The sequence below is a fragment of the Puma concolor genome, chromosome A3, assembly GCF_028749965.1.
Source record: "Puma concolor isolate L17-30 chromosome A3, mPumCon1.1.hap2, whole genome shotgun sequence".
Taxonomy (NCBI): domain Eukaryota; kingdom Metazoa; phylum Chordata; class Mammalia; order Carnivora; family Felidae; genus Puma; species Puma concolor.
The window spans coordinates 22,357,130-22,384,172 of NC_141669.1; the positions used below are offsets into that span (position 1 = coordinate 22,357,130).

The following is a 27,043-nucleotide window of genomic DNA, read 5'->3' on the forward strand; positions in this document are numbered from 1 at the left end:
ACAGCAGAGTAAGATTCTAGATCACTCCTACTTTCCCAACCCCTTTTCAGCCTTAGTATATATTTTTCTGTGGTTTTTTGCATCCACAGAGAATAGGGCTTCAAATTTGTCTTGGTTACCATGTTTTTCAAGTTGAGTCTTTCTGTATTTTCAGCTCAAGAACTGAAGTATTCAAGTTAAGGAACCTGCATACTATCTAAAATATTACTCTTCTGTGTTGAAATTGTGGTTTTGTTATGTGCACATTTGTAAGAATAAGACTTGCAGAAGTAGTAGTAAGAGAGAGGAGTGGAGTAGAAAATACATTACATTGGAAAAATAAAAAAGTCAACAGATATATTAATATACATTTTATTTTTAATAACCATACACATTTAACAAAATTGTGAAAGCTAGAGGTAAAAGGCATTGAGGGAGAAAAAATTTTTAAGCCAATTTTAAGTTCATTTTACATAGGAATAAAACAAAATTCATGAAAATTATTTTGTAGTTTCTTATCACTGACAATTTCTAGAAAACATAAGGTTGGATTATATTTCCCCATAGAGGAGTGATGTTAAAATATGGGGTTATATCCCTGTACTAGGATTTAGCATTCAAATAGTCTAATCATAAGTTGTAAGTGTAAAAAATGTTTATTTTATATTTTTTAGTGCAAAAAAATTTCAAAAACTAAACGTCTGTACTAATTAAAAATCTTGTTTCCAGTTCTAAATAGACATAAATACAAGGCACATATTAATTACAAAAGGCATTTCATGTACTATCAAGTGCACACAGAATAAGAAAATGTAATAAGTGACCTAAAATTGAAGTACCTATTATAGTTAACTTAATTAAGTGATCTTGTTATCTTAGAATTTAGAATGTTAGGGAAATAGATATAGAAGACTCTTTAAAAAAAGTCTTCCAAATATTTTAACACTTTTCTTGATATCTTTTCCTAAAACAAGCAGAGGCATTCAGTCACCTCATTAATGCCAGAAGTGTTTCTTCACAGAAAAGACTGTCAAAAGTAGTTGACCGAATATACATCCCCTTTCTGCTCTTCCCTTCTCAATTTACCCAGTTGAGGGGCAGAGCATCAGACAAAAGGTTGTTCTGCCCAGTGCTTTTTTTTCTTCCTAGCTCTTCTCCGACTTGCAGTTTACTTTTTCACTCTTGACAAAACTGGGGGAAGTGCTTGGCCACTGCTTGTGAACTTGAAAAAGCTTAAAAAACACTTTGCCTTTGTGTGGAGCTGGTCAAGAGGCATGAGGATAATTGGTTGTTTAAAGAGCAGAAGGCACTATATAAAGTCAATCTGAAATGCTATTCTTAAAAGGTGTTTTTTATATAAAGAAATCTAATTTAGCTAAATGAAGTCACACAACCCTTTTCCTTTCATTTCCTCAAGGTGGTTTCCTTGAGCTAGTTTGAAGTACAGGTGTTTAGGGAATGGTATCAGGTTATCTGGAGATTTGAGGAACATCCTGTTCATCAACAAGATTAATTAAAGGAAAATCTAATTAAGGCATGCCAGTCACACAAATACCTAGCAGTACTATTGGAAAAAAAAATCTTTCTTTCACACCTAATCTTTCACACTAACACATCATGATGGATGTTTTACCATAGCAGTCAGATCCCAAAGCCTTCCTAACCAGGTCTATATAGCACGTGAGAATTCTTACTCCAGTCCTTATATAATCAGTGTTGTTTTGGGAATTGCTTTGGATTAATATTTGATTTGGTGATTAGGAGAGGTGTTATTGTGGTCTTTGGAGCACCCTGTCCTGGGCACGGGTTATGCCTTCTCTGTAGTCGGTTCCTCCCCCGGACTAAGCAGTCCATATACCACTGTTCCTGCTGGAGCTGCCGCTTTTGATTTTTGAGCCAGCTCCTAATAGCCTCCAACTCCTGGCAGTGCTGAGTTTGCTGCTGTAATTCCTTCTTTAACTGCTCGTTCTCTCTCCTCATGTCATGGTAGAACTCAAAAGTATACTGCTTTGCTCCTGCCTCCAAGGCCTGGGCCTTCCTTTCAAGCTCTTCTCTTTTTCTTTTTCCCAACTGCCTCGGGTCTGGCTCACTCAGTTGTTTTTCCAGTAATGCTTTTTCCTGGACCATCTGGAGCTGGACTTCCAATTTCTTTGCATCGATCTCAGCTTGGGCTTCCTTTTTCTTCTCCTGTAACATCTGTATTTCTCTCTCCTGTTTCTCCTTTACAAGGGAAACATCCCTCAGTGCCTGCAACTGCTGCTTTAAATTGGATTGGAGGTTTTCCTTCTGCAAGAGCTCCCCTTTAAACACTGAGGTTTGTTTTGCATATCTGGAGGCTGATTCTTGTCTCCTTTGTTCAATCTCCTCACTTTTTTGTAAATAATGTTCCCATAGCTCTTCAGGCTTCCTTCTGTACTCCTCAATTTCCTTGTCTAGGTATTCCAGAAAGAATTGGTTTTCAGTCTGGACAAGTAACTTTTCATCGTATAGCTGCTCGGTTTCCTGCATTACTGATTCTTGCTGCATTCGAGTTTGTTTTATTCGGCTGTTCACCTTCCTCAGCTCTGTCATGGTCTTTTCTTTAAAGGTCGTCTCTGACTTTGTTAGCATCTGTGGCTTGAAAATTATATTTATTAAACTAACAGACGGTGCAGTGGAACTCCCAGAGTCCTTGGCAAACCTGGAGGAAGAACAAGTGAGGCATTCTCGTATCAATTCTTTTTGTTTTTAATTTTAATTTATTTTTGAGAGAGAGACAGTGCGAGCGGGGAAGGAACAGAGAGAGAGGGAGACACAGAATCTTGGGCAGGCTCCAGGCTCTGAGCTAGCAGCACAGAGCCGGACGCGGGGCTTGAACTCATGAACCATGAGATCATGCCCTGAGCCGAAGTCGGACCCTTAACCGACTGAGCCACCCAGGCGCCCCTCTCCTATCAATTCTTAATGAAAATTTAGTAAATACAAAATGCACAATTGTACTTTAATTCATACAAGAAAATATTTTTGCGTACCTATTATGTTCCTGACACTATGCACGGCAGGAGGGATACAGTTTATGGTAAAGGTAAATGAGTGTCGTTTACAATTTAAGTACACAGTCACTACAACCCTGTCAGGTATCACCTCCATTTTAAAGAGGAGAAAACCGGTTCAGAGACTTTAAATGACGTGGCTACGATTTACACCGCCAGCAAGTGGCAGAGCGTGGGTGGGAAACCCAACCTTGGGAGTTCCTGAACACTATAGCGGCTACGAGGGGGGCCACAGGCACAGTTGGGGTGGTCGGGAGTAACAATAAATTTCCCGGCTTTTCTACCACCTTTCCTGTTTCATGGACACTTCCGTCGAGGGCAGCGCCCCTTCAGTACCTACTTGCTCTGGGAATCCAAGAGTTCATCTCCAAGGTCCCCGTGTGATTCACAGAGGTTGACTGCCGAGGCGGCAGCGCTAGTAGTGCTAGGGTCCTGCGCCACGCGGAAATGGCGTCCCCTTGCGGAAGGTTTTCCCAATTTCTCTATTTTGTGCTCCTTGGGTCTCGGCGCTGCCCAGCAACTCTGGGGGTCGCACCTCACCACAGCCCCGGCCGGTCCAACCTGGATCGGCTGAACCTTGCCGGTTGCCGAATAAGCCCTAGCTGCCGGTTCCCTTTCGGCTCCCTTCCTCGCTCCTTGGGGGTCCAAAGAGAAATGCACTGTCTTCATTTTCGAATTCCGGGGGCCCCGCTCTGGGGACCTCATTTCGGCTCGCTTTGGGGACAGGAACTCTGCTCTTCCCAGGCCCTTCCCTACAACGGTGAGTGCCTCTCTTTCTGGCCACCTCCTGCCGTCCTCCGAGCCCATCATTTCCCCCCTCCTGTCCCAACTTGGCGCCCAGCCTGGCCGGGAGGGAAGGAATCGCTTGCGCCCGCCCCACCCCATCGCCTTCCCCTTTCGCACTGGTTGGGTTCTAGCCTCTATCTCTGCCCCTCGCGTCACAGAAGCCTTTCTAAGCGCGTAGCGTCACTACGGTAGAGTGGGCGGAGCCAGGAGAAAGATGGCGGAGCCCGTAGGTGAAGCTGAGTCGCAGGCTTCTGGGGGTCTTCGGCCCCCAGTGTGTCTGTTGGTGTTGGGAATGGCGGGATCTGGGAAAACCACCTTTGTACAGGTGACGTACAGGGCGCGGGCGTAATAGGTGCGCGCGAGAGGTTGACAGTGGCAGGCGAAAGGCCAGGGAGAACGGGAGGAAGGTCTCAGGGAGTTGGAGGGGACCCGCGTGCGGCTTTCGAGAACTTGCCAGCAACTCCGGTTCCTTCTTAGGCTAGCCTTTTCGACTCTAGTCTGGTTTAATTAGGGCTAGGGCTCTCATCTGCACACCCTCAGTTCGTGGTTGGTACAACTTACCGCGTTCTGGAATTGTCTTACCGACAAAGTTGTCAGCTCCTCGAAGACAGTCTTACGAGTAACTGGCAATTAATTAATACAGTGCCAACACACGGACTTTTTGTTAAATAATTATTTCTTGCACAGCTGTCATGTTTCAACCACCGCGGACGCAGCGAAATTGAGTTTACTAGGTTCCCGCTTTTTGGAGCTAATGTTTTAGTGGGAGTGCTGGAAAAAAAACACACAAATCAAGTAGATAAGTGATCGAGAGTAGGGGGAGGCTGTTAGGTGGGTGATAAAAGGTAGCGTTTCATCTGAGTTGAATGTTGGAGGTGGATATTGGGGGCGAATATTTCAAGTACTGAGAAGGGTAAGTGCAGAAGTCTTCAGGTATGATCATCCATAAAGGAATGGAAGTTCTCTCTTGGCCCCTATCATTCCCTCTTTGTCTCACTACATCCCTCTCCCCATCACCTCTGCAGAGGCTTACGGGACATCTGCATAGCCAAGGGTCTCCACCTTATGTGATTAATCTGGACCCAGCTGTACATGAAGTACCCTTTCCTGCCAATATTGGTGAGTAAACTGTACCAGAACTGGGTGAAGTCCCTCAGAAAATGGAAAACTTCCAGCTTGCCAGACTTCAATGCTTTCGTTGCTCATTTTTCAAAACTGCCAATTTTCATTTTCTGTGAATTTGCTAGAATCTCTAAACAAGTCTTCTCCCTTATGCACATTCTTTTATTTGTTCCCTAACTAAATTTGCTTCCTTCACACTGTTATCTCTCCCCTCTTTCTGACCCTAGGGTGTCAGGCTATTGTTACTTGGGATAGCGAAATGACAGAAAGTCAGTCCTCTCACTTCCAGGTCACTTCAGCAGGCTCTGGTACATAAACCTGTTTTATTTAGTTTCTTTTATCAAAAGTTGAGAGTTTAAGGGTTCTTGTGTGGTAGTTCATGTACTGATCTATAGGAACCTTGCTTCCACTCCCAACGTTACATGGGAAAATGTGTGTGTGTGTGTATATATATATATATGTGTGTATATACACACATATATATATATATATGCATATACGCATTGCTTTGGAGAGGGGTTTCCAGTTATCATCAGGCTTTCAGAGGAATCTGTGGCTATGAAAAAAATTAAGAGTGGATATGATTCAGTGTCATAATTCTTGATGGGACCTGCAGGTCTCCTGATTTCTAGGCTGTCACTGTGCTAATTTTCTCTCTCCGTGTCTCTTAATCTTGTTAAGCTGCTCGTACCCTAGTTAAACTAATAAAGGAAAACCTTGTATTAAGCAGAGATCATTTTGGGAAGGGTTTGGGAAAAAATTGACATCTTCTCACTTAAAGGATGGACTTCGGTTGATAGATGAATGGTTCGACAAGATACAGTGTATGTGTGTATATATATACATGCACCGTGGAAAATGACTCAACCATAAAATAGAATGAAATCTTACCATTCGTGACAACATGGATGGATCTAGAGGGTGTTATGTTAAGGGAGATAAATCAAGACAGAAAGACAAATACATTATGATTTCACTTATATGTAGAATCTAAAAAACAAAACAAAGGAACAAACAAAACAAAGCAGCAACAGACTCCGATACAGGAAACAAACTGTTGGTTACCAGAGACAGGAGGATTTAGGAGGTGGGTGAAGTAGGTGAAGGGGATTAAGAGGTACAAATGTCCAGTTACACAATAAATTACAGGGATATAACGTACAGCCTAATATAATAACTTTGGTGACAGATGGTAACTGCACTTACTGTGGAGATCATTTTGAAATATGTAAAAATATCTAATCATTATGATATAAACCTGAAACTAAGATACTCTGTCAATTATACTTAAATTTAGAAAAAGATGGAATTCTAATAGTTGGTGGGGTCTACAGGCTGATAGTTAGATTTAGTTAGATATTACTGGATGCATTAATTTTCCCTTTGAAAAATCATGTCTGCATTACCCTGTTACTAGTAGGCAGTAAGAAAACTTTTTGTTGATTTAGCTTTCTTTCTTTCTTGCTTTCTTGCTTTCTTTCTACTTTTAATTCCAGTATGGTTCAAATATAATGTTACATTAGTTTCAGGTGTACAATATAGTAACTCAACAATTTCATATTTTTTTACCTCTCTTTTTCTATGCATATGGTCACTGATAAGGTATTTAAGTTGTACAGAACTTTTCTCCTTATTTCAGACCATGTCTACCTTAACTTCCAAGCTCCTAGTCTTTGTCATGTGTGCCTTGCCAGTTATCCTTTGTAAGGAAGAAAAGCAGTGTGGAGCCGGAGGTTAGTAGAAGAGAACGCAGGCAAGAGAAGCCTGAAAAGCTGCTTTCAGCTTCTTGCTGGTAGAGAAGGTACTTGCAGGGTGCCTTCTCCCTTTTTGTTCTCTTCATGATCTTGCTTTTTTCCCTATCACAGTTCATTGACCTTAGCTTGAAAATTCAGAAAACAGATTTGAAAACTAACTGAGATACCAAGAGAGAAACTTATTTCTTCTCCTCAGAGGAAGCAGAGGTGACCTGAGAGGCCTATTGGCTGAGGCTATGATAGGTGGAGGGTCTCAAACTTATTGTTTCTTATGTGTTAAATTCCAGTGAATTCTTTCCCCCCCTCCTCCCCCCCCCCCCCAGATATTCGTGACACCGTCAAGTATAAAGAAGTCATGAAACAGTATCCTTTTCTGCATCTGCCTCCTGTGCTGACTCATCACTGGATAGTTATTGTCCATATTTTGTGGCTTTGAGAGAGTGTTTTTGTATCTTTGTAAAACAATACTAGCAAAAGCATTTAATTGCTTTAAAGTAATTTTTTAAAAGATTTTTTTAAAGTTTATTTATTTATTTTGAGAGAGAGTGCCCATACGCACATGCAAGCAGGGGAAGGGTGGGAGAGAGGGAGAAACAGAGAATTCCTAGCAAGCTCGGAGCTCAATGTAGGGCTTGAACCCATGAATTGTGAGATAATGACCTGAGTTGAAATCAAGAGTCAGACGCAACTGAGCCACCCAGACTCCCGTTTCAAAGTAATTGAACTAAGAGGATGGAAAGATGAATGTGAGGAAAGGTATTGTAGGTGATTAGAAATACTATTTCAGCTTGTGATTTCAGTTTTCTTACCATTTTCCTAGAATTATAGGCTGTGGTAAGGAGAGAGCACAGAGTGAGAGAGGCTAGCTGGTGCTGTGCCTGGGTTCCACAAAGTAGTATTTCCTTGGAGGCCACTACCTCCTCTGACTGGGAAACTCAGAAATGAGTAGGTTTAGTAGTAGGATCAACTCATAGTACATTGCTGTGTGAAATGTGTACTTTGAGTGTAGGCAGGTCTAAGTGGGTTAACTAATTATAATCAGGTTGCTTGATCAGTAAAGATCAGAGCAAGCAGTGTGATATAGATGGTCTTAATGGCTAATGCCATTAGGCTGTCACTGCCTGATGCATCTGTTACATTTTGGTCTCTTTATTTATGTATTTATGTATTTATTTAAAATGTTTATTTATTTTTGAGAGAAAGAGAGCGTGCAGGGAAGGGGCCGAGAGAGAAGAAGACAGAGGGTGTGAAGCAGGCTCTGTGCTGACTGCAGAGAGCCCGATGTGGAGCTTGAACCCATGAACCATGAGATCATGACCTGAGCCGAAGTTGGATGCTTAACTGACTGAGCCACCCAGGCACCTTTATTTATTTATTTTTAATGTCTGTTTATTTTTGAGGGAGAGAGAATACAAGCAGGGGAGGGGCAGAGAGGGAGACAGAGGATTTGAAGCAGGTTCTGCACTGACAGCAGAGAGCCCGATGCAGGGCTTGGACTCAAGAACTGTGAGATTATGACCTGAGCCAAAGTTGGACGCTTAACTGACTGAGCCATCCAGGTGCCCCACATTTTGGTCACTTTAATTACTTCATTTTGCCTAGCCATCCCTAAAATGACAAATGGATGGGGAAGATGTTGATAATGAATATTTCCTTGTGACGTTAGGGTTGTGTGGTATGTACTAGTCAAGGATTAGCTGCCAGTGTCCATTCATGGAACACTTAGTTATAATGCTGTTTGTGTGAATGATACCCTAAGTATGAACTTCATCATCTAAATTGATCTGTAAGTAATTTAAATCCTCAACTTAGTGTCCAGGTATGGACTTGGGCCCAATGGTGGTATAGTGACTTCACTCAATCTCTTTGCTACCAGATTTGATCAGGTATGTCTGTTTCTACTTTTATGACATGGCTGTGTAAAAACCTGTGACTTCTAAATGCTGTAGCTTGCTCACACTGGGAAAGAAGAGCAATAAGCCTGCGTATGCATATAGAAAATAAGTGTTTTGGTAGACAGAGAAGTGGGTAATGACAATGATCAGTGATGTGAGATGCTTCATAGCCAGTAAAACAAAAATCCAAGAGATGTAGGTTCTTTTCTTGATCATGTCTTGGACGTTACCTTGAGGATGGAGTGGAGGGTTGGGGAGTGGGATGGGCTAGTGGGTGTGGAATGGAAAGATAATGGGGCTTTTTACATGTGACATAATTGTCATTGGTTAGCTTTTTCTCTATTTCTATAAAAGTGTTTTGTAGTTACTAATTAAAAAAAAATTTTTTTAACGTTTATTTGTTATTGAGCGACAGAGCATGAGCATGGGAGGGGCAGAGAGAGGAGGAGACACAGAATCCGACGCAGGCTCCAGGCTCTGAGCTGTCAGCACAGAGCCTGACGCAGGGCTTGAAGTCACGAACCATAAGATCATGACATGAACCAAAGTCGGACGCTTAACTGACTGAGCTACCCAGGTGCCTCATGTAGTTACTAATTTTTTACCCTGATGTCACTCCATGAGACAGGCTATTAATATTTTACCAAAGCACCAAGAGATATGACCTGACAGTGACAGATCATCTTCAGCTTCTCAGGACCTTGCTTGCTGCTGATGTGGCTGTGTTTCTTCAGTTCATTGAGTTCATTAGTTGGTGTCCTAATCGAGAACACAGAGATTGAATAGTTGATAGTGCCTAAAAGGCAGGCCTCCCTGCAGAGGGATTTGTGATTATCTGTTGTAATTGGCATCTTTCTCTTTTAGGTCATGAAATTTATTGAGAAGGCCCAGAACATGTCTAAGTAAGTGATTTCAGTTTAACACCTATTTATTACTCTGTAATTGACACATCTCTAGAATTTCAGGGTACCATCAGGCTCTGAAAGAGTGTAGGTTGGGATAAAACCATTAGAAGTGAAGAAAAAAAGTGGGCTAAAAATCATTAAGATGCTATATAGTGTAAAGCTAAATTTAATAGTATCCTCCCACCGATCACTGTCATATAAGCCCACCACTTCCTAGGAGGCATTGAGACTTTGTCCAAATTCAGTCATCTGCCTGCCTTCTCTTGGGAGACCACACTTGCTGGCATGAAAGTCTCTGAAACACCTTTTTAACTCTCGTTTTAAATGAATATAATTTACGTGATTCAGAGAGAATAATTATTTCTTTAAATTTAAATAGTATCAAAATGTAAAATAAAATAACACTGTTATTATCTACATTTAACTGTCATTAGATCATGATAGGTTCACTTTTTAAAAAAAAAGATGATTCATTATTTTTGTTAAAAAAAAGACTATCTGCTCACTGTAGAGAATTCAAACCACACGTAATATTTAAAAGATGAAACTATCGGGGCGCCTGGGTGGCTCAGTCGGTTGGGCGTCCGACTTTGGCTCAGGTCAGGATCTCGCGGTCCGTGAGTTCGAGCCCTGCGTCAGGCTCTGTGCTGACAGCTCAGAGCCTGGAGCCTGCTCTGGACTCTGTGTCTCCCTCTCTCTCTGCCTCTCCCCTGCTCATGCTCTGTCTCTCTCTGTCTCAAAAATGAATAAACGTTAAAAAAAAATTTAAAAGATGAAACTATCACCCTGATTCCCACTAGAAGTAACTATCATTATTATTAACTATTACATATTATTTTTTAGTATTTATAGTGTATGATACATATAAAACATTATTACATAATATTATATATGTTGTCATTGCTATCAGTGACTATCATTCCACATGTTTCCATGCATATATACATAGAAGGATGGATGGATAAGGTGTTTTTACAGAAATGGGATCGTACTAGAGGTAAAAAATAATGGCTTTATTGAGATACAAATACACAAAGTGCACTCTAATTTTAAAGTATACAATGTGGTGGTTTTCAGTGTATTCGTAATGTTATGCATTGATCACCACTATCTAATTCCAGACCTTTTTCTTCATCCTCAAAAGAAATTCCATACTCAGTAGCAGTTCCTGTTGTTCCCCCTTCCCACCCCCAGCTCCTGGTGGCTGCACCATTTTCCGTTCTCACCAGCACTGTGTGACGGTTCCTTGTCCACGTCCTTGCCAATTCTTGTTGCTGTACTTGTTTTTGTTATAGCCATGTCAGTGGGCGTGAAGTGGCATGTGATTGTGGTATCACATTTGGTTTGTATTTCCTCAATGATTAGTGATGTTGAACATCATTTTATATACATTTTAGCCATTGGTGTATATTTGGAGAAATGTCTATTGAAAATTCTTTGCTCATTTTTAAAAATAGCTTTATTTAGATATGTAATTCATATACCATGTAAAGTGTTCATTTCAGTGGCTTTAACAGAATTATGCAACCATAACTACAGTCAATTTTAGAATATTTCTATCACCTCAAGAAGAAACACTCTATTCTTTAGCTGTCACTTCCTTATCCCTCTATTTCTCCTTCCCCTCCACCTTTACCCCATGGCTACCCCAAGAAACCAGATGGTTTCCCAGGATATTTCCCTTCTGGTTTTGCTTATCTCTCATTTTTTTAAAAGGTTTATTTATTTAGTTTGAGAGAGAGCATACGCGTGAGAGAGAGAGAGCGGTGGAGTAGCAGAGGGAGAGGGAGAATCCCAAGCAGGCTCCGAGCTGTCGGTGTGGAGCCTGACACGGGGCTCAAAATCATGAGCCTGTGAAATCATGACCTGAGCCGAAATCAGGAGTCAGATGCTTATCCAACTGAGCCACCCAGACGCCCCTGCTTCTCTCTTCTTTTAATGCAGTGTGTTTCTAAAACTATCACAGTTTCCTCTGTGATCATTTGCCGCAATTTGAGGACCGCTGCTCCTGCTGCCTGGTAGCGTGAATACTGGACATTGAGCAAAGCCTGGGGGAATGTAGTATGCATTTTAAGGGCAATGGGAGGAAGTTACACTTGATAGTGTGAAGAGGTTATTCCAGTCTTGGATGATCAGATGTTCAGTGTCTTGTGTGATGGAATCTCTTTCAGCATTGCACAAGTGTAATACTTCTTTAATGGTCTTTTTTTTTTTTTTAACTTATTTATTTACTTCAAATGTTTATTAAGAGAGAGAGAGAGCGAGCAGGGGTAGGTGTAGAGAGAGTGGGAGAGACTCCCAAGCAGACCCTGCACTGTCAGAGCAGGCCCTGACACAGGGCTTGATCTCATCAATGGTGAGATTATGACTTGAGCCAAAATCCAGAGTTGGATGCCTAACTGACTGAGCCACCCAGGTGCCCCCCTTTAATGGTCTTTCTTGGCACAGATATGTCTTGATTGACACACCTGGACAGATTGAGGTGTTCACGTGGTCAGCTTCTGGGACAATCATCACTGAGGCCCTGGTGAGTATTCTAGGACTTGTTACTTAGAGTAACTAGAGAACTAGACTGGTTAAGCATCTCTTTATTGCCTGGGACCTTAATGTGGGAGGGAGTCATGGAAGCTCTGTACACCCTGCTTCAAATGACTTTCCCTTGCTAAGGAAGGTTGGGGGGAGTTTGGGGATAGGTTAGGAGCCCTTTGACTAAGGCTGTGGTTATTTTGTGGCTTTAGGCATCTTCATTTCCAACAGTTGTCATTTATGTCATGGACACATCAAGAAGTACCAACCCAGTAACCTTCATGTCCAATATGCTCTATGCCTGCAGGTAATTGATTATTGGTGGGCATGGTATTACAGCAAGGTATGAAGCCTTCTCTCTCTCTCTTTTTTTTTTTTTTTTTTTTTGTATTTGAGTCCTGAGTGCTTACCAACCTGGATTTGTGCTCATCCAAATTTGCCCCTCAGTTTAGTGGTTATGAGTTGGGGAGGGGTTAGAAGGGAAAAGAGGCACATGTGTTGGCATTCTCTACGGGCAACTTATCTTCCTCCCTTGCTTGTTACAGAAATAGGTGGAGTTTCTGGTAGTTGCTCCCAATTGAATGAAAGAAGTCTAAATAGAATAGAGTTCCCTGGTGTAAGTGCTCCTTTTCTGTGTTATGACAGGTAGAGTTAAATTATAATATGAGGGATCATGAACAAAGAGATTCATCTATAATTCCAAAAAGCACAAGTTTGCTCCAGGAATGGTGTCATTAGAGGCAGAAGGACATGCCTCACTCGAGTATGTGAATGCATTAGACATAGGAGCAAGGCCAACCATTATTAAATCTGAGAGAGTTTGATTTTGGGAGTATACAGAAGCCACTGCCAGTATTCATGCCTCCTAATGTGACTAGGGATGTCCCTTCTAGTTAGACACAAGAAATCCTAATCGAAATAGAAATCGGATGACAGTACTTTTTGTTTGCATATTTATTGTTTAAAAGACAATTATTTGGTAAAAACAAACAACCAGGCAAAAAACATACACAAAAACCAAAATCAGTATTAAAGCATTATTACTCCAAGAAAGTGTGTGTGGTGTTTGCTTGATGGTGGTGATGGTTTTTCCTCTTGGGAGAGGAGAATGTGAGTGCTGTGCAAGAGTGGATACCTGTATGTAGAGTCTGAACCCATCCCCCTTCTCTTTACTCCATTCCAACAGAGTGACACAAGGCAAGCAAGAGCTTAAGTGCTTTTACTAATGTCTTGATGTTTGATTTTCAGCATCTTGTACAAAACCAAGCTGCCTTTCATTGTGGTTATGAATAAAGTAAGTGGATCCTTCCTTTTGTGATTCAGTATTTCTTTTTCATCAGAACCTTGTGTTAATGGAAGGTTTGGGTAGGTGAGAAGGATTTTCACATGCTGGAGAACAGATTCAGACTTAGCGGAAACAAAGTCATGAGCACTTCTAGGAAGACGATTCAGTCAGATTATATAAATATATGAATATGTATCACTGACTCTCATCAAAGTAGTTTTAAGCCAGATAGAGTAGCCCCTCAAGCATAGTGTGTGTTATCCCTCAGAATTGTGACTGTGCACGTGGGGGTGGAAGTAGCAATTAAAACAGATACTAAACTTCCCTGTTGTAGGGTTGATGACTAGTATTCAAAAGACCGTATCACTTCAGAGCTTAGAATGTGCTGGCATCCACTGTGGCCATGGTCACTTGGCTGTGGATAGTGGAGGGTCTGCGTCCATCAAGAGAACGCCTATCTTCATTTAATTATTTACAACAGTCTTGGCTCTTTGTGATTTGTTGTAGTGGAGAAGGAAATGGGGGAAACAGAAAGGAACTATATGAATAATTGTTCTTTGTTATTATCACTTAATTAAAATTTTTTTAGCATTGTTTGATGTCTGAACTCATCTCTGGTTGCTGATAGTTGACTTCTTTCTGGTACAGACTGACATCATCGATCACAGCTTTGCAGTGGAATGGATGCAAGATTTTGAGGCTTTCCAAGATGCCCTGAATCAAGAGACTACATACGTCAGTAACCTCACTCGTTCAATGAGCCTGGTGTTAGATGAGTTCTACAGCTCACTTAGGGTAAACTTTCTCTTCTGGTTATACTGACAGTCCCTTCAGACAACCTCTTAACCCATAGGGCTGGCTTTGAACATATCTTAGAAAAGTTCATTACCTTCATAAAAAAAGCATTTAAAGCATTACTTATTGAAAACTGGTGGTTTGAAAGATAAATAAGCCTGGCTGGTTCAATTGGTAGGGCATATGATTCTTAATTTTGGGATCATGAGTTTCAGCCCCATGTTGATTATAGAGATTACTTTTAAAAAAAGAGGAAAAAAGATAAGTGAGGTAAAGACCCTGCCTTCAGAGTTTATGGTCTAGTTTGAAGAGAAGGCTACACACATAATTGAAACATGATATATTGTGGTAAGGACGTTACAAAAGATTAGAGGTTGGGCCTGATGCTGGTGAGGGGCACATCACTCTTGAAATGAGGGATTTTGGAGGATATAGCATTAGAGGTGTGCTTTGAAGGAAGGTTAAGATTTATATAAGCAAAAGAGGGGTAGGTGTGGCAAGCAGTATGGTAATTGTCCAACAAAGACATAATTAACATCAGATAATTAACATGAGATACTAATTTTTGTAGAGAACAGTGGTTGAAATTGACAGGGAATAGTGGAGAAGTCTTCCTACTGTTCCTGCTAATTCTCTTTCTTTTCCAGTCCTCTCTTTTTCATAGACTTATTTCCATGGTTTTTGAGTATGCATGCTGTTTTGCTTTGTTTTAGCTTTACTCTTTGTAAGAGATATCTTGAAGTATCTAAACTTTTGTGAAGATTTTATGACGTTCGAACAAAGTAATGTATACCATTTAAAAATGTACACTTGTGGGGTGCCTGGGTGGCTCCGTTGGTTGAGTGCTGACTTCAGCTCAGATCATGATCTCGCAGTCTGTGAGTTCGAGCTCTGCGTCAGGCTCTGTGCTGACAGGTCAGAGCCTGGAGCCTGCTTCGGATCCTGTGTCTCCCTCTCTCTCTCTGCCCCTCCCCCACTTGTGATGTCCGTCTGTCTGTCTGTCTCTGTCTCTCAAAAATAAAATAAACATAAAAAATGTTTTTTTAAATATACCCTTATTTCCTCAGTGGCATTAATGATGCTTTTGGCAGGTGGTGGGTGTGTCTGCTGTTCTGGGTACAGGCTTAGATGAACTCTTCATGCAAGTCACCAGTGCTGCAGAAGAGTATGAAAGGTGAGGATAAAGGAAAATCCTGTAGATGACATTCTTAGCAACACACAATCTGATACAACAGCAGTTTTACCGGGCAAAGCATTTTGGTTTTCATAGTGTAAGTATTCTATTTACCATGTGTTACGTGTACTGGATCTGTATGTGTACACTTAGGGATAACAAGTTCCATTAACTTTTTTAAAAATAGGAGTATAAGACCTTCACTATATTGAAAGATGAAGAGCAAGAATCATCAGACCTTTTTGTAAAAAGCCAGATAGTAAATATTTTAGGCTTTGTGGGCCATACAATCTTTGTTGCAACTGCTCAGCTGTCACTGTAGGGCAAAGGTGTCCACAGACAGTTTGTAAACAAATGGGTATGGTTGTGTTCCAATAAAGCTTTATTTACAAAAATACGCAGTGGGCTTGATTTGGCCTATTTGCCACATTGGCTGACCCTGGATTAAGAACGTAGACTTTGGAGGGGCACCTGGCTGGCTCAGAGCATGTGACTCTTGATCTCAGGGTCATGAGTTCAAGCCCCCCTCTGGGCGTAGAGCTTACTTAAAAAAAGAATTACGAACATAGACTTTGGAGTCATACAGGCATGGGTTGGATTTCTGTTTCCCCCACTTAATAAATGAGTAGCCTTAGCAAGTTTTCATCATTTGTAGATCAGGGATAATAGCACTTACTGTTAAGGTTGTTGTGAGGATTATTTGTGAAAATACATCTGAAGCACCTAGCACACTTGCTGACACGTAGCAAGCATACTTCATGATAAATGGTTGTTACTACTATTGTGGTAAATACTGGAATTCTGTCTACCTAAAGGAAAGTGTCATCAGAGCACCTTTCCTTGGGCTCCTGGCATGATCATTGGCTGCTTACTAGTATGTTCCTCTTGGCTTCATACTTAGCAAGATTCTAACAACCACATGGTGGTTCTTATATACATTATTTTGATTTTGATTCATCAGACAAGGGGTCTTTTTGTGTGTTATCAAAGCCTCAGGATGAAGTCTTTTCTGTATCCTGTTGTTGCCCAGATTAGCCACATAATTATATATTGGGCTACCTGAGCCCTATAATAGGCCTTCCTTCTTTTATTCATTTCAAATGTTTACCCAAATGAGGCATGAGCTTGGGGCACAAGGCTGGCTCAGTCTGTAGGCATCTGACTCTTGATCTCGGGCTTGTGAGTTTAAGCCCCATGTCAGATGTAGCGATTACTGAAAAAAAAAAAAAAAAAACTTAAAAAAAAAAAGATGAGCTCCTGAGTCATGGATGCCAGAGTTCATCTTTCCAGCCCTGCAGTCAGTCTTTTGTATCTTTGCTGGTTACAGGGTGGAGACAAGCACCTTGACTTTAATTCCAAAGGGTTAGAATCTAAGTGACTGAGACTTGTTACATCTAATGTTCAGTGAGGTCAGATCTTCTGTTATTGTCAGAGACCTAGGAAGATAGAGGAGAGATAGGACAGATTAATAAGCAAAAGAATTAAGAAAGCGTTTTCTCTTTCCAGGGAATATCGTCCTGAATATGAACGTCTGAAGAAATCACTGGTAAGAGAGGAGGGTTAGTGTATATTTTGGGCCACTAAAAAAAATAACTTCAAACCATGTACTAATAATTCTGCCATAAATGCTTTTGTTTTGGCTATCAGGGTATGTTTTAGGTATTTGTTATTTTAAATTAGTAAATGTGTATGTGTGCTGTCTGGATGCAGAAGTGCCCCTTAATTATTTTCCTTCTCTTTATTTGAATTTTTAAAAATCTGATTTTTCTGTTACATTTGCTAAGCACTTCTTATGCCCTACTTCACTTCTCCAAGGCTCATTTAAAGGCTGGTTATAGAATTTTAAGACAAAAGAGGTGGTTCACAGTGTTGATTCCAAATAATTACTTGGCCTGCCCCCTTTGGCTGCACAGGGCCCCTTATCACTGCTGTGTCTGCTTGAGGGTTCTTTTGATGTGTTTTTGTGTCCTATTTCTGAAACCTCTAAATCAGTCTGCAGAGCCCTTCAGTCTGAATTTGTGCTAATCTGGGCCCATGGTATTTAGTGTTTCTGTCCCCGTATCAGCCATCTCTTACCTGCCTCAATGTCTAAATAGTCTTTAGTATTTGTATACTTAATTGTCTCCTGTTAGAAGTCTGGCATCTAACTCGGGGGCTCCTTTTTTAATATGAGGATATTTTTCTCTGTATGTACAGGCCAGTGCACAGAGCCAGCAACAGAAAGAACAACTGGAACGCCTTCGGCAAGATATGGGCTCCGTAGCCTTGGACACAGGGACTGCCACTGGTAATGGGGGGGTCTCTTGGTGTTAGGAACTAAAAGCAGAATGTGCTTATTTCCACTGAGCAGGAAGATACTCACATTTAAGAGAGATAAAGAGAAAAGGATGAACATAATGTGGTGTTTTAGATAGATCAATTGATCTGTCACATTTACTTTGTGTGTATATATATACATAAAATGGTTTGGAAAGATAAACTCCTGAAAGTTGTATATATAACTATACGACTTTGAATTCTTCCTCTTAAGGTAGTTTTTGCTTTACTTTGGCAAGATACTTGATATCTTCTCTATTTTCTTAAATACTTTTCACCCTCTACCCCCCTCTTTTTTTTTTTCCTTTTCTGTTTATTTTGGCCTGATTTCAGATTAACAGAAAAATTGTGTGGTTAGCATAGGAATTGCTATATGCCATTCAACCAGATTCCAAAAATGTTTATGTTCTACCACATTTACTTTATTCTTTCTTTCTCAATAGGTATGCAGTTATATTTCATATAAGCATATAAGTGTATTTGTAAACAAAATGTTTATACATTATATATATATTCCCCCTTTTTGGACTCATTTAAGAATAAGTTACGGATTTACTCTTGAATATTGTTCTTGAATACTTTAACATATATTTCCTAACAATAATATTATTTTATAGAACTCCATTATAGTTAACTAAAAATTAGGAAATTAACACTGATACTGTTGTCTAACGTGTAGTCCTCATTTAGAGGTAGCTGTTTGCCCTGTGTAGCAGGAGAAAATCCTGGATCTGCATTGCATTTAGTTGTCCAGTCTCTTGTTCTCCTTTAATTTGGAATAGTTCTGTAGCCATTTCTTGTATTTCGTGGCAGTGACAATTCTGAAATGTATGGGACAGATGTTTTATAGAATGATGCTCAGTTTGGGTTTGTCTGATGTTCCCTCAGTATTCAATTCAGGTGGCAGAACTTTACACAAGTGAAGTTGAGTTTTTTCCACGCAGAACATCTGGAGGCACACAGTGTAGATTTGTCCCATTACTGGTGATGTTAATTTTGATTACTTGGCTTAAGTTGGTGTCTGCCAGATTTTTTTCATTATAAAGTTATTTTTCCCTTTATGATAAGTATTTTGTTGGGTGATGCTTTGAGACCATATGAATATCCTTTTAATTTTCACATGTTTACTCACTAGTTTTAATACCCATTAATGTAATAGGGGTAATATCCATTTTTCTGTGATGCAAGTTGGAAGTATTTTCTTCCTAGTTGTCAGGTTTTTTTAAAATGTTTATTTATTTTTGACAGAGAGAGAGCGAGTGCGAGGGAGATGGGCAGGGGCACAGAGAGAGAGGGACAGAGGATCTAAAGTAGGCTCTGGCTGAGAGCAGTGAGCCCGATGTGGTGTTTGAACTCACGAACAGTGAGATCATGGCCTGAGCTGAAGTCAGATGCTCAACTGACTGAGCCACCCAGGTGCTCCTTATCAGTTGTTTTTTTTTTTAAATTTTTTTAAATGTTTATTTATTTCTGAGACAGAGAGAGACAGAGCATGAGCGGGGAAGGGGCAGAGAGAGGAGATACAAAATCCGAAGCAGACTCCAGACTCTAAGCTGTCAGCACAGAGCCCGACACGGGGCTCGAACTCACAAACCGCAAGATCATGACCTGAGCCGAAGTGGGTCGCTCAACAGACTGAGCTACCCAGGCGCCCGGTTATCAGTTGTTTTTTGACTTTGTTCATGGTGTTATTTTGCCAGGCGAAAGTTTTTATTTTGTTTTGATATAGTCAAATTTACTTGCTTTCTCTTTTACTGCATCTGGATTTTGTGTCGTAATTGTGAATCCCTTACCCATACTGTGTTAAAGAGGAATTTACTTATGTTTTATTGTAGTTCTTGTATGGTTTCACTGTCTATGTTTACAAAAATTTTTTTAATGTTTATTTTTGAGAGAGAGAGAGAGAGCGAGTGAGCAGGGAAAGGGCAGAGAGAGATGGAGACACAGAATCCAGAGCAGGCTCCAGGCTCTGAGCTGTCAACACAGAGCCCAACGCAGGGCTTGAACTCCCTAGTTGTGAGATCACGACCTGAGCCGAAGTCGGACGCTTAATCGACTTACCCACTCAGGTGCCCCTCAGTGTCTACATTTAGATCCCTGATCCATTTAGTTTATTCCTGGATATAGTGTGAAGTATAGCTCTGTATTACCTTTTTCATAAACAATTGTACCACAGTTTCTTTTTTAAAAAAAAAATTTTTTTTTTTAACATTTATTTTTGAGACAGAGAGAGAGCATGAACAGGGGAGGGTCAGAGAAAGAGGGAGACACAGAATCTGAAACAGGCTCCAGGCTCTGAGCTGTCAGCACAGAGCCCGACGCGGGGCGCGAACCCATGGACTGCGAGATCATGACCTGAGCCGAAGTCGGACGCTTTACCGACTGAGCCACCCAGGCGCCCCCACACTGTTTCTTAAAAAGACTACCTTTGCCTCAGCAATCTGAGATGCCACCTGTATCGTATACTAAAGTTCCATGTGTACTTGGGTATATTTCTGGACTTCTGTTTTATTCTTCTGGATTGTCTGTGTCTTTACCACACTGTTATAATTACGTAGAGCCTGTATAAAATGTTTTAATGTCTGACAGGGCTAGTCCCTTTTCATATTTTTCTTTTGTAGTGTTTCCCTGGCTCTTCCTGTCTGTTTGTTTTTCTGTATGAACTTTAGCGTCAACTTATTTAGCTTGCTAAAACAGCTCTTTGGTGTTTTTATTGACATTGCATTATGTTCTTTAATATAGGGCAAACTGACAACTGTCACGTTGAGTCTTCCTGTCCAAGAGCAAGGAGTGTGTTTATATTTGTCAAATGTAACTTGATTTTTCAGGAGTGTTTTCCTCATGTGGTTTTTGCATAGTTCTTGTTAAAATTTTCTAAGAATTTTATCTTCTTTGTTAGTGTTGAAAATGGGATTTTCTGAACCATATCTTCTAACTGGTTATGTTTGTGTATATGAAGGCTTCTAATTTCCATATGTTAGTCTTTTTATGCTGCTACTTTATTGAATTTTTTATTTTTTGAATTAATGTTGTTATTGATTCTTAGGGGTTTCTAGGTTGGTGCTCATATTTAGAATATATGCACCCCCACCCAACCACACTTTTGAGTGGTATGGACTGGACTGGCCTTTAAAAGATTGAAGTTCTGTTGATGAAAGCTATTGCTGTATCTTTAGTAGAGAACAAAGCCACTTGGAGGAGGAAATGCTGGGTTTACCAGGAAACTGCCTAGGTTTACCATTTCAGTGAACTTGCCTGGCCATCCTTGTTGCACACCTTAGCAACGTAAATTTGTGTGCTGTGCTCCTTTGGAATCGCTCATGAATATGTGAATCAGCAAATGTGAATTAAATCTGCTGCCATATGCTGATAACCTGTTAAAGGTTGGGGACTTTCAAGAAGTTATTTGGGAAAATCCCAAGTATAGTTGGACACAGAATGAAGCATGGACTGTTAGCATGCCACGTTGTCATCCTTTTTCAGGGCCACAGGCCTGTTGAAATTTGTGTCCCTTGATGTTGCTGCTGATGGCCACCTTTATTCCCCAGCTGATTTCTCTGAGACCAAGCTCCTGAAGAGAGTGGTCATGTCCTCCCATAGCTCTATGATACTTAGCATGGTTTTAGGTTCTCATAGAGCCCAACTCTCTCAGGCTGAATCCCCTCACAGGAATTACTTGATTAGACGTTTTCCTGATGATTGGCACTTAGTCCTTATTCAGTTTCCCTGAGTAGGGAATTTGGCTCTAAAAATAGATTCGATTTTCCGTTTTCCTCCCTCCCTCTTTTTCTTGAATCATATCCTGGCTCCTTTACTGTGTCATTTCACCCTCTTGATCTCTTCAGACCCTCTGAACTTAAATTTCCACCAGGAAACTTCCTTAGTGCTGTACACTTTTACCCTGACTCTCCAGCACATGGCATCTGCTTAAATGTCTTTAGTCTTTGTAGGAAAAACTATAGCCTCTTCTAAGCTGGAAGCTAGTAAAAAGGAATGATGTGACTACCAGGAATTTTTCTTAAGCTTAAAAACAGCACCTTTTAGATTCATGAAACATTGTGTGAACTAAACCACTGTAGAAATGTTAAGTGGTATTAACAATACATTTAGAAGAGGTAAGATTCTGCATTTATATTTATTGTGACTACTTTCATCCTGCCAGTTTATAATCCTACTTACTCATGGATTGAAAATCACCTTTTTGAGGAGGCATAGGTTCATTACATGGTACTCACAGGTGTTTTCTCTGTAGACAGCTTATCTCCTGCACTCGACCCTTCTGACTTGATCCTGACTCGGGGAACTTTGGATGAAGAGGATGAGGAAGCAGACAGTGATACTGATGATATTGACCACAGAGGTGAGAGGTGGCCCATGAAAAGAGAACAGCTGCTTATCCTCACATTGTTTGTTCAGGAGCTTTTTGTTATTGAGAGACACCTTATGTATGCAGCCAGTGACAGGGGAGAGAAGAGATGGCACTGGATACAGCAGCAGGCAAGAGTTCAGCATATTGAGAGTTCCTGGCCTTTCTACTGAGTAGTTAATATTGAACTCATTACAGGCTTTTTTATTTATTAATCTCAGGTCTTCTCATCTTTAGGTCGTAACTCTGAGGAATCCAGGATTTTTGTTTGGTTGCAGTTATTGTTTTAAGAATACATGAGAGGAAGGGGCACCTGGGTGGCTCAGTCAGTTAAGGGTCTGACTCTTCATGATTTTGGCTCAGGTCATGATCTCACAGTTTGCGAGATCGAGCCCTACTTCAGGCTCTATCTTGACAGCACGGGGCCTGCTTGAGATTCTCTCTCTCCCTTTCTGCCCCTCCCCCACTCATGTGCATGTGTGTGCACTCTCCCCTTTCTCTTAAATAAACTTAAAAAAATAAAAGACTACCGGGGGGGGGGGGCGGGGGCGGGGGAAACAAAGAGTACATAAGGAGAGGCCTCGGCAGACTGAAACCAGTTAGAAGGGACTGTACCAGAGGATAGAATGGCCCTGGAAACCCAAAAGGGCTCTCCACCTGGCATAGATTTAGGGACTGTGAACAGAATCGATTTCTTGAAACAACTCTTTGAGGTCAAATCAGTGACCAAGAGCAAACCTCTCTTTACCATCCAGTGTACCTCACTGACTCAGATTTATTGAGGTGTAATTTACAAACCATAAAGTCCAACCTTTTTACGTGTCTGGTTTGATGAGTTCTAACAAATATATGTGCACTTGTAACAGGCATCATAATCAAGATACAGAACACTTCCATCACCCCCAAAAGTTCCTTATGCTCGTTTGTTCCTTATTCCTTATTCAGTCCTCTTTCTGAACACTTGGTTTTTGGCAATCAGTAATCTGATTTCTGTTCCTATAATTTTGCTTTTTCCAGAGTGTTGTATAATTGGAATCATAGTATTTAATAGCTTGCTGCATTTGACTTTTTTCAGTCAGTGTAATGCTTTTGGGATCCATCCATGTATCAGAAATACGTTCTTTTATTGCTGAATAATGTTCTATTATGTGGCCATACCACAATTTGTTCATTCATTAGCTGATTGACTTTTGGGTTATTTCCAGATTTTAGTTATTAATAAAGCTGCTATATATATTTCTCTTGGTTAAAAATACCTAGGAATGGGACCTCATTCTAGTTACTTTATGAATGAGGTATTCTCATTTACAGATGAGAGAAATTGTGCATTTGGGCAACATGATAAATAGAGCATGCTTCTGGGAGGTATTTCCTTACTGGGATTAGTGAACACTTAGTTTATTAGAAACAGTACTATTTCTGATGGACTGGTGACAGCAGCTCTAACCACCTATATAATGGGAAAGCTAAAAAGAATTGACCTTTTTTCCTTGCAGTTACGGAGGAAAGCCGTGAAGAGCCAGCATTCCAGAATTTTATGCAAGAATCAATGGCACAATACTGGAAGAGAAACAACAAATAGTTTCTAGAAGTTCAAACGTTTGGAACTCTGTGAAGGAACTATTCTTACCTTTGATTGGGGGCTACCATAAAGGACAATTTTGTTCAGAGTAGCAGAGTTTCTCTAATAGGGAAATTTGACTCAGATGAAGCCAGGGTTAGGAGACTCTTGGACCTGGCAGGTAGATGCCAATTCCCCTTGGCCTTTTCCTTGGATTTATGCAAGGAAGGATATGGACTGTCCTCGGATGCTGATACCCCTTCAAGCCTAAAGCTTCCAGTTTTATTGTTTGAACTTACGTACTTTTGCTGCTGATGGATGAAACAGAACCTAAAATTCACTTCAAATCTCTATTAGGCTGGATCTATACTTTACTTTCCCTGTATCTTGCCCTTGATCCTACACCATGAGTTCCCCTCCTTTTAGCAGAAAGGGAGAGAGAAAACATGAGCTTGCCCACAGTGGCAGTGGAAGTCTCCTTGGCAACCAATCAATGTTGGGTATGAAATGTGTCTCACGTGGGGTAGCTAACATTTTAGGATACCAGTTCGTTGAAGAAATTGAGCAAAACATAAGATTAATGAGTAAGAATCTTGCTTTTGATGGTGACTTGGATAAAGAGTTTTTAATTTTAATTTTGTTGTAACCCTATCATAATTTCAAATAAGAAAATTATATAATTGCACATAGGTTCACTTTTGTTCAACACAGAGGTTTAAAGCCACCTGTGCAAACCGGTCTCAGTAAAGAGGGATGTTTACTAAAGCCTCCTGTGTATACATACCTAGTAACCAGGTACAGAGCCAGGCTGTTTGTATTGTACTTTATTTTTAAAATTTATATATTTTTTAAAGTAGGTTTAGTGCACAGCACGGAGCCCAGTGCGAGGCTTGAACTCCCAACCCAGAGATTAAGACCTGAACTGAGATCAAGAGTAGGACTCTTAACCAGCTGAGCCACCCAGGTGCCCCTGTATTGTACTTTAAACTTAAAGTATCCTTGGTGATTTCATCAAAGGCCATGGATTTGGGTCAGGTGCACATTCCATACATAGTAGCCATGGTAAGGTTTGCCCTGCTTGCACATTCTTCCTATTAATATAAAACATAGTGCATTTCCTTTAAGGAATTTTATCCCTGCCTAATCTGCATTCTGATTCAGTGGTTCTCAAGTGTGGCCAGTGGACCAGAAGCATCAGCATTACCTGGGAAATTGTTAGAAATACAACACTCAAGACCTCAATCAGAAACTGTGGGGGTGGGACCCAGAAATCTGTTTTAATAAGTCCTCCAGGGGATTCCCATGCATTTAAGGTTGAGAACCACTGCTCTAACTCAAATAGCCTGTGACAGTTCTAGGCCAGGAAAATCTCAGGTATCCACAAAATGACCTGCTTTATTAAGAGTACCCTAACCTTGACCATCTGGTGCTTATTCTCCAATTTAAACGTTCTAAAAGTAAAAATATTTTATTTTGCCATTAAGTATCAATTTCAGTATTCTATACCTATAGATTATAGACCTATATAGGTCTATAATTTGAACATAGCAGAACTGCCATCTTCCAGTAATTTTCAAAATGACCAACACAAAGGGAAAGAGGAGTGGTACCTGCCATATGTTCTCTAGGCCTTTTAGAAAGCATGGAGTTGTTCTTTCGCCACATAACATGCAAATCTATGAGAAAGGTGATATTGTGGACCTCAGGGGAATAGGCACTATTCAAAAAGGAACGCCCCACAAATTTTAGCATGGCAAAACTGGAAAAGTCTACAGTGTTGCCCAGTATGCTGCTGCCATTGTTGTAAACAAGGGCAAGGTTCTTGCGAAAGGGGATTGTACATATTAATTCTTCAGAGAGCTTCCTGAAACGTGCGAAGGAAAATGATCAGGAAAAGAAGGAAGCCAAAGAAAAAGGTATTTGGATTCAGCTGAAGTGCCAGCCTGCCCCACCCAGAGAAGTACACTTTGAACCAATGGAAAGAAGCATGAGCTGCTGGAGCCCATTCCCTATGAATTCGTGGCATGATAAATGTAAAAAATAAAACGTTAAAAAATTTTTTTGAACCTGTTCAAGAGGAAAACATTTACAAAGCAAACTGAATGTATTTGGTTTTTCTGCTTAGTGCCTTTGAATACTTCTTTAAAAAATAACTTGTCTGAAAGCTCCATAAGGACAGGGACACAGTCTTACCTCTGTATCTCTTGCACAGGAACCAGTACAGAACAGTTGCTCAATAAATGCCTGCTAATTGAATGGATTAAATACTAGATGGCTACTTTATGGAAACTGCTTGATGTCTACTTTCATAAATAGGGGAAAGTGAAGGTAACTGAGTCTGGAATAGGAGTTTAGATAAGCATGCTAAGGGTTGTACAGTTAGCAAATTTGTAAGTTACCTGATAGTTTATAACCTCATTTTACTGCTGTTGCATTCATTTTTATTCTCAGCACCTGGGACATTTAAGGCATTCAATAATGTATTAATTAAAGCCATGCCTTGGTTTTGGTCCCTATTAAAAGAATGTGGTAAATTTCAAAAGACTGTACCCAAAAAACAAATTTCAGCAGGATTTAACATACCAGCACCCATTACCAAGGCAAAAACCACACATTTGCCAATTACTCCTAATTATTCCAGTGCTAATCATTCACTTAATAAATACTGAGACTTTTAGATGCCAGGCAGGGCAATACTGTGATGGGTGAGTAATAATGTAAAGTTGAGGACATGATGTAAAGGAGAAAGATGTGTATACTATTGTTATTTTGGAGGCTGCACGTCCAGTAGCAACACAATGCAGATGTGGAATTCTGGCAAAGGAAGGACTGCTGTCCTCTGATGGCCAAGTAGATGCAACAAATGGAATCCGTGCAAGTCTGTCCTTGGACAGGTCATGTTTACTTCATTCCCAATAAAGATAAGAAAACAACTGAAAAGTACATGGTGAAATATTTTTAAAAGCTGCATGGAAATGAGAAAATGACAAAAAAAGGATGAGGTAGATGGAGTAAGTCTAAAGAAGGAGAAGGGTGCCTGCTTTTGGTAGAGCATACGACCCGTGATCTTGGGGTCGTGAGTTCGAGCCCCATTTTGGGGGCAGAGATTAAAAGGAAAAAGGAGGGGTACCTGGGTGGCTCAGTCGGTTGAGCATCTGGCTTTGGGTTGGGTCATGATCTTGTGGTTTGTGAGTTCGAGCCCTGTGTTGGGCTCTGTGCTGACAGCTTGGAGCCTGGAGCCTGCTTTGGATTCTGTCTCTCCCCCTCTCTCTGCCCCTTCCATACTCATGCTCTATCTTTCTCTGTCTCTCAATAATAAATAAATGTTAAAAAAATTTTTTTTTCTCTAAAGGAAAAAAAAAAAGCAATGTGGATGAAACACGGCTGCCAAAGAAGCACCACACACCCCTGGGTTCAGGAGACCTCATGGGCAGCAAAAACTGTTCAAAAAAGACCACTAAAAAGGGGATTAGCTATTTTCTCTTAGGTTTTAGTACCGGGTTCCCACTGATTCGACCCCAAAGTGAAGCAAGTTCAGTGAAAAAAC

General features: G+C 40.5%; 2 protein-coding genes across 3 annotated transcripts; one reads left to right on the top strand and one right to left on the bottom strand.

Annotated features, from left to right (window-relative positions):
• Nucleotides 1-341: 341 nt before the first annotated feature.
• Nucleotides 342-3,916, bottom strand: CCDC121 (coiled-coil domain containing 121). Its single transcript, XM_086700248.1, has 2 exons — nt 3,352-3,916; nt 342-2,659 (listed from the first exon to the last, which is right to left on the bottom strand). Exons 1-2 carry the CDS (start codon nt 3,894-3,896, stop codon nt 1,690-1,692), a joined length of 1,515 nt encoding a protein of 504 aa, XP_086556374.1. The 5' UTR covers nt 3,897-3,916; the 3' UTR covers nt 342-1,689.
• Nucleotides 3,917-3,968: 52 nt separating this feature from the next.
• GPN1 (GPN-loop GTPase 1) lies at nt 3,969-25,554 on the top strand. 2 transcript variants are annotated; one of them, XM_086700254.1, is made up of 14 exons: nt 3,969-4,122; nt 4,823-4,916; nt 6,997-7,036; nt 8,493-8,559; nt 9,433-9,470; nt 11,922-12,000; nt 12,212-12,306; nt 13,248-13,293; nt 13,933-14,079; nt 15,171-15,253; nt 16,760-16,799; nt 17,450-17,540; nt 21,822-21,929; nt 23,432-25,554. In XM_086700254.1, exons 1-14 carry the CDS (start codon nt 4,012-4,014, stop codon nt 23,515-23,517), a joined length of 1,125 nt encoding a protein of 374 aa, XP_086556380.1. In that variant the 5' UTR covers nt 3,969-4,011; the 3' UTR covers nt 23,518-25,554. The 2 variants fall into 2 exon arrangements, with proteins under 2 accessions (XP_086556380.1, XP_025782921.1); XM_025927136.2 differs by lacking the exons at nt 6,997-7,036; nt 8,493-8,559 and having other exon boundaries at nt 3,970-4,122.
• The last annotated feature ends 1,489 nt before the right edge of the window (nt 25,555-27,043 follow it).

Coding starts and splice junctions, on each gene's coding strand:
- GPN1 (XM_086700254.1), top strand. CDS start 4,012: ATGGCGGAGCCCGTAGGTGAAGCTGAGTCGCAGGCTTCTGGGGGTCTT. Junction 7,037..8,492: donor TATAAAGAAGTCATGAAACA/GTATCCTTTTCT, acceptor CTTAGTGTCCAG/GTATGGACTTGGGCCCAATG. Junction 16,800..17,449: donor AACGTCTGAAGAAATCACTG/GTAAGAGAGGAG, acceptor CTGTATGTACAG/GCCAGTGCACAGAGCCAGCA.
- CCDC121 (XM_086700248.1), bottom strand. CDS start 3,896: ATGGGGTGGGGCGGGCGCAAGCGATTCCTTCCCTCCCGGCCAGGCTGG. Junction 2,660..3,351: donor CTCTTGGATTCCCAGAGCAA/GTAGGTACTGAA, acceptor TTCTTCCTCCAG/GTTTGCCAAGGACTCTGGGA.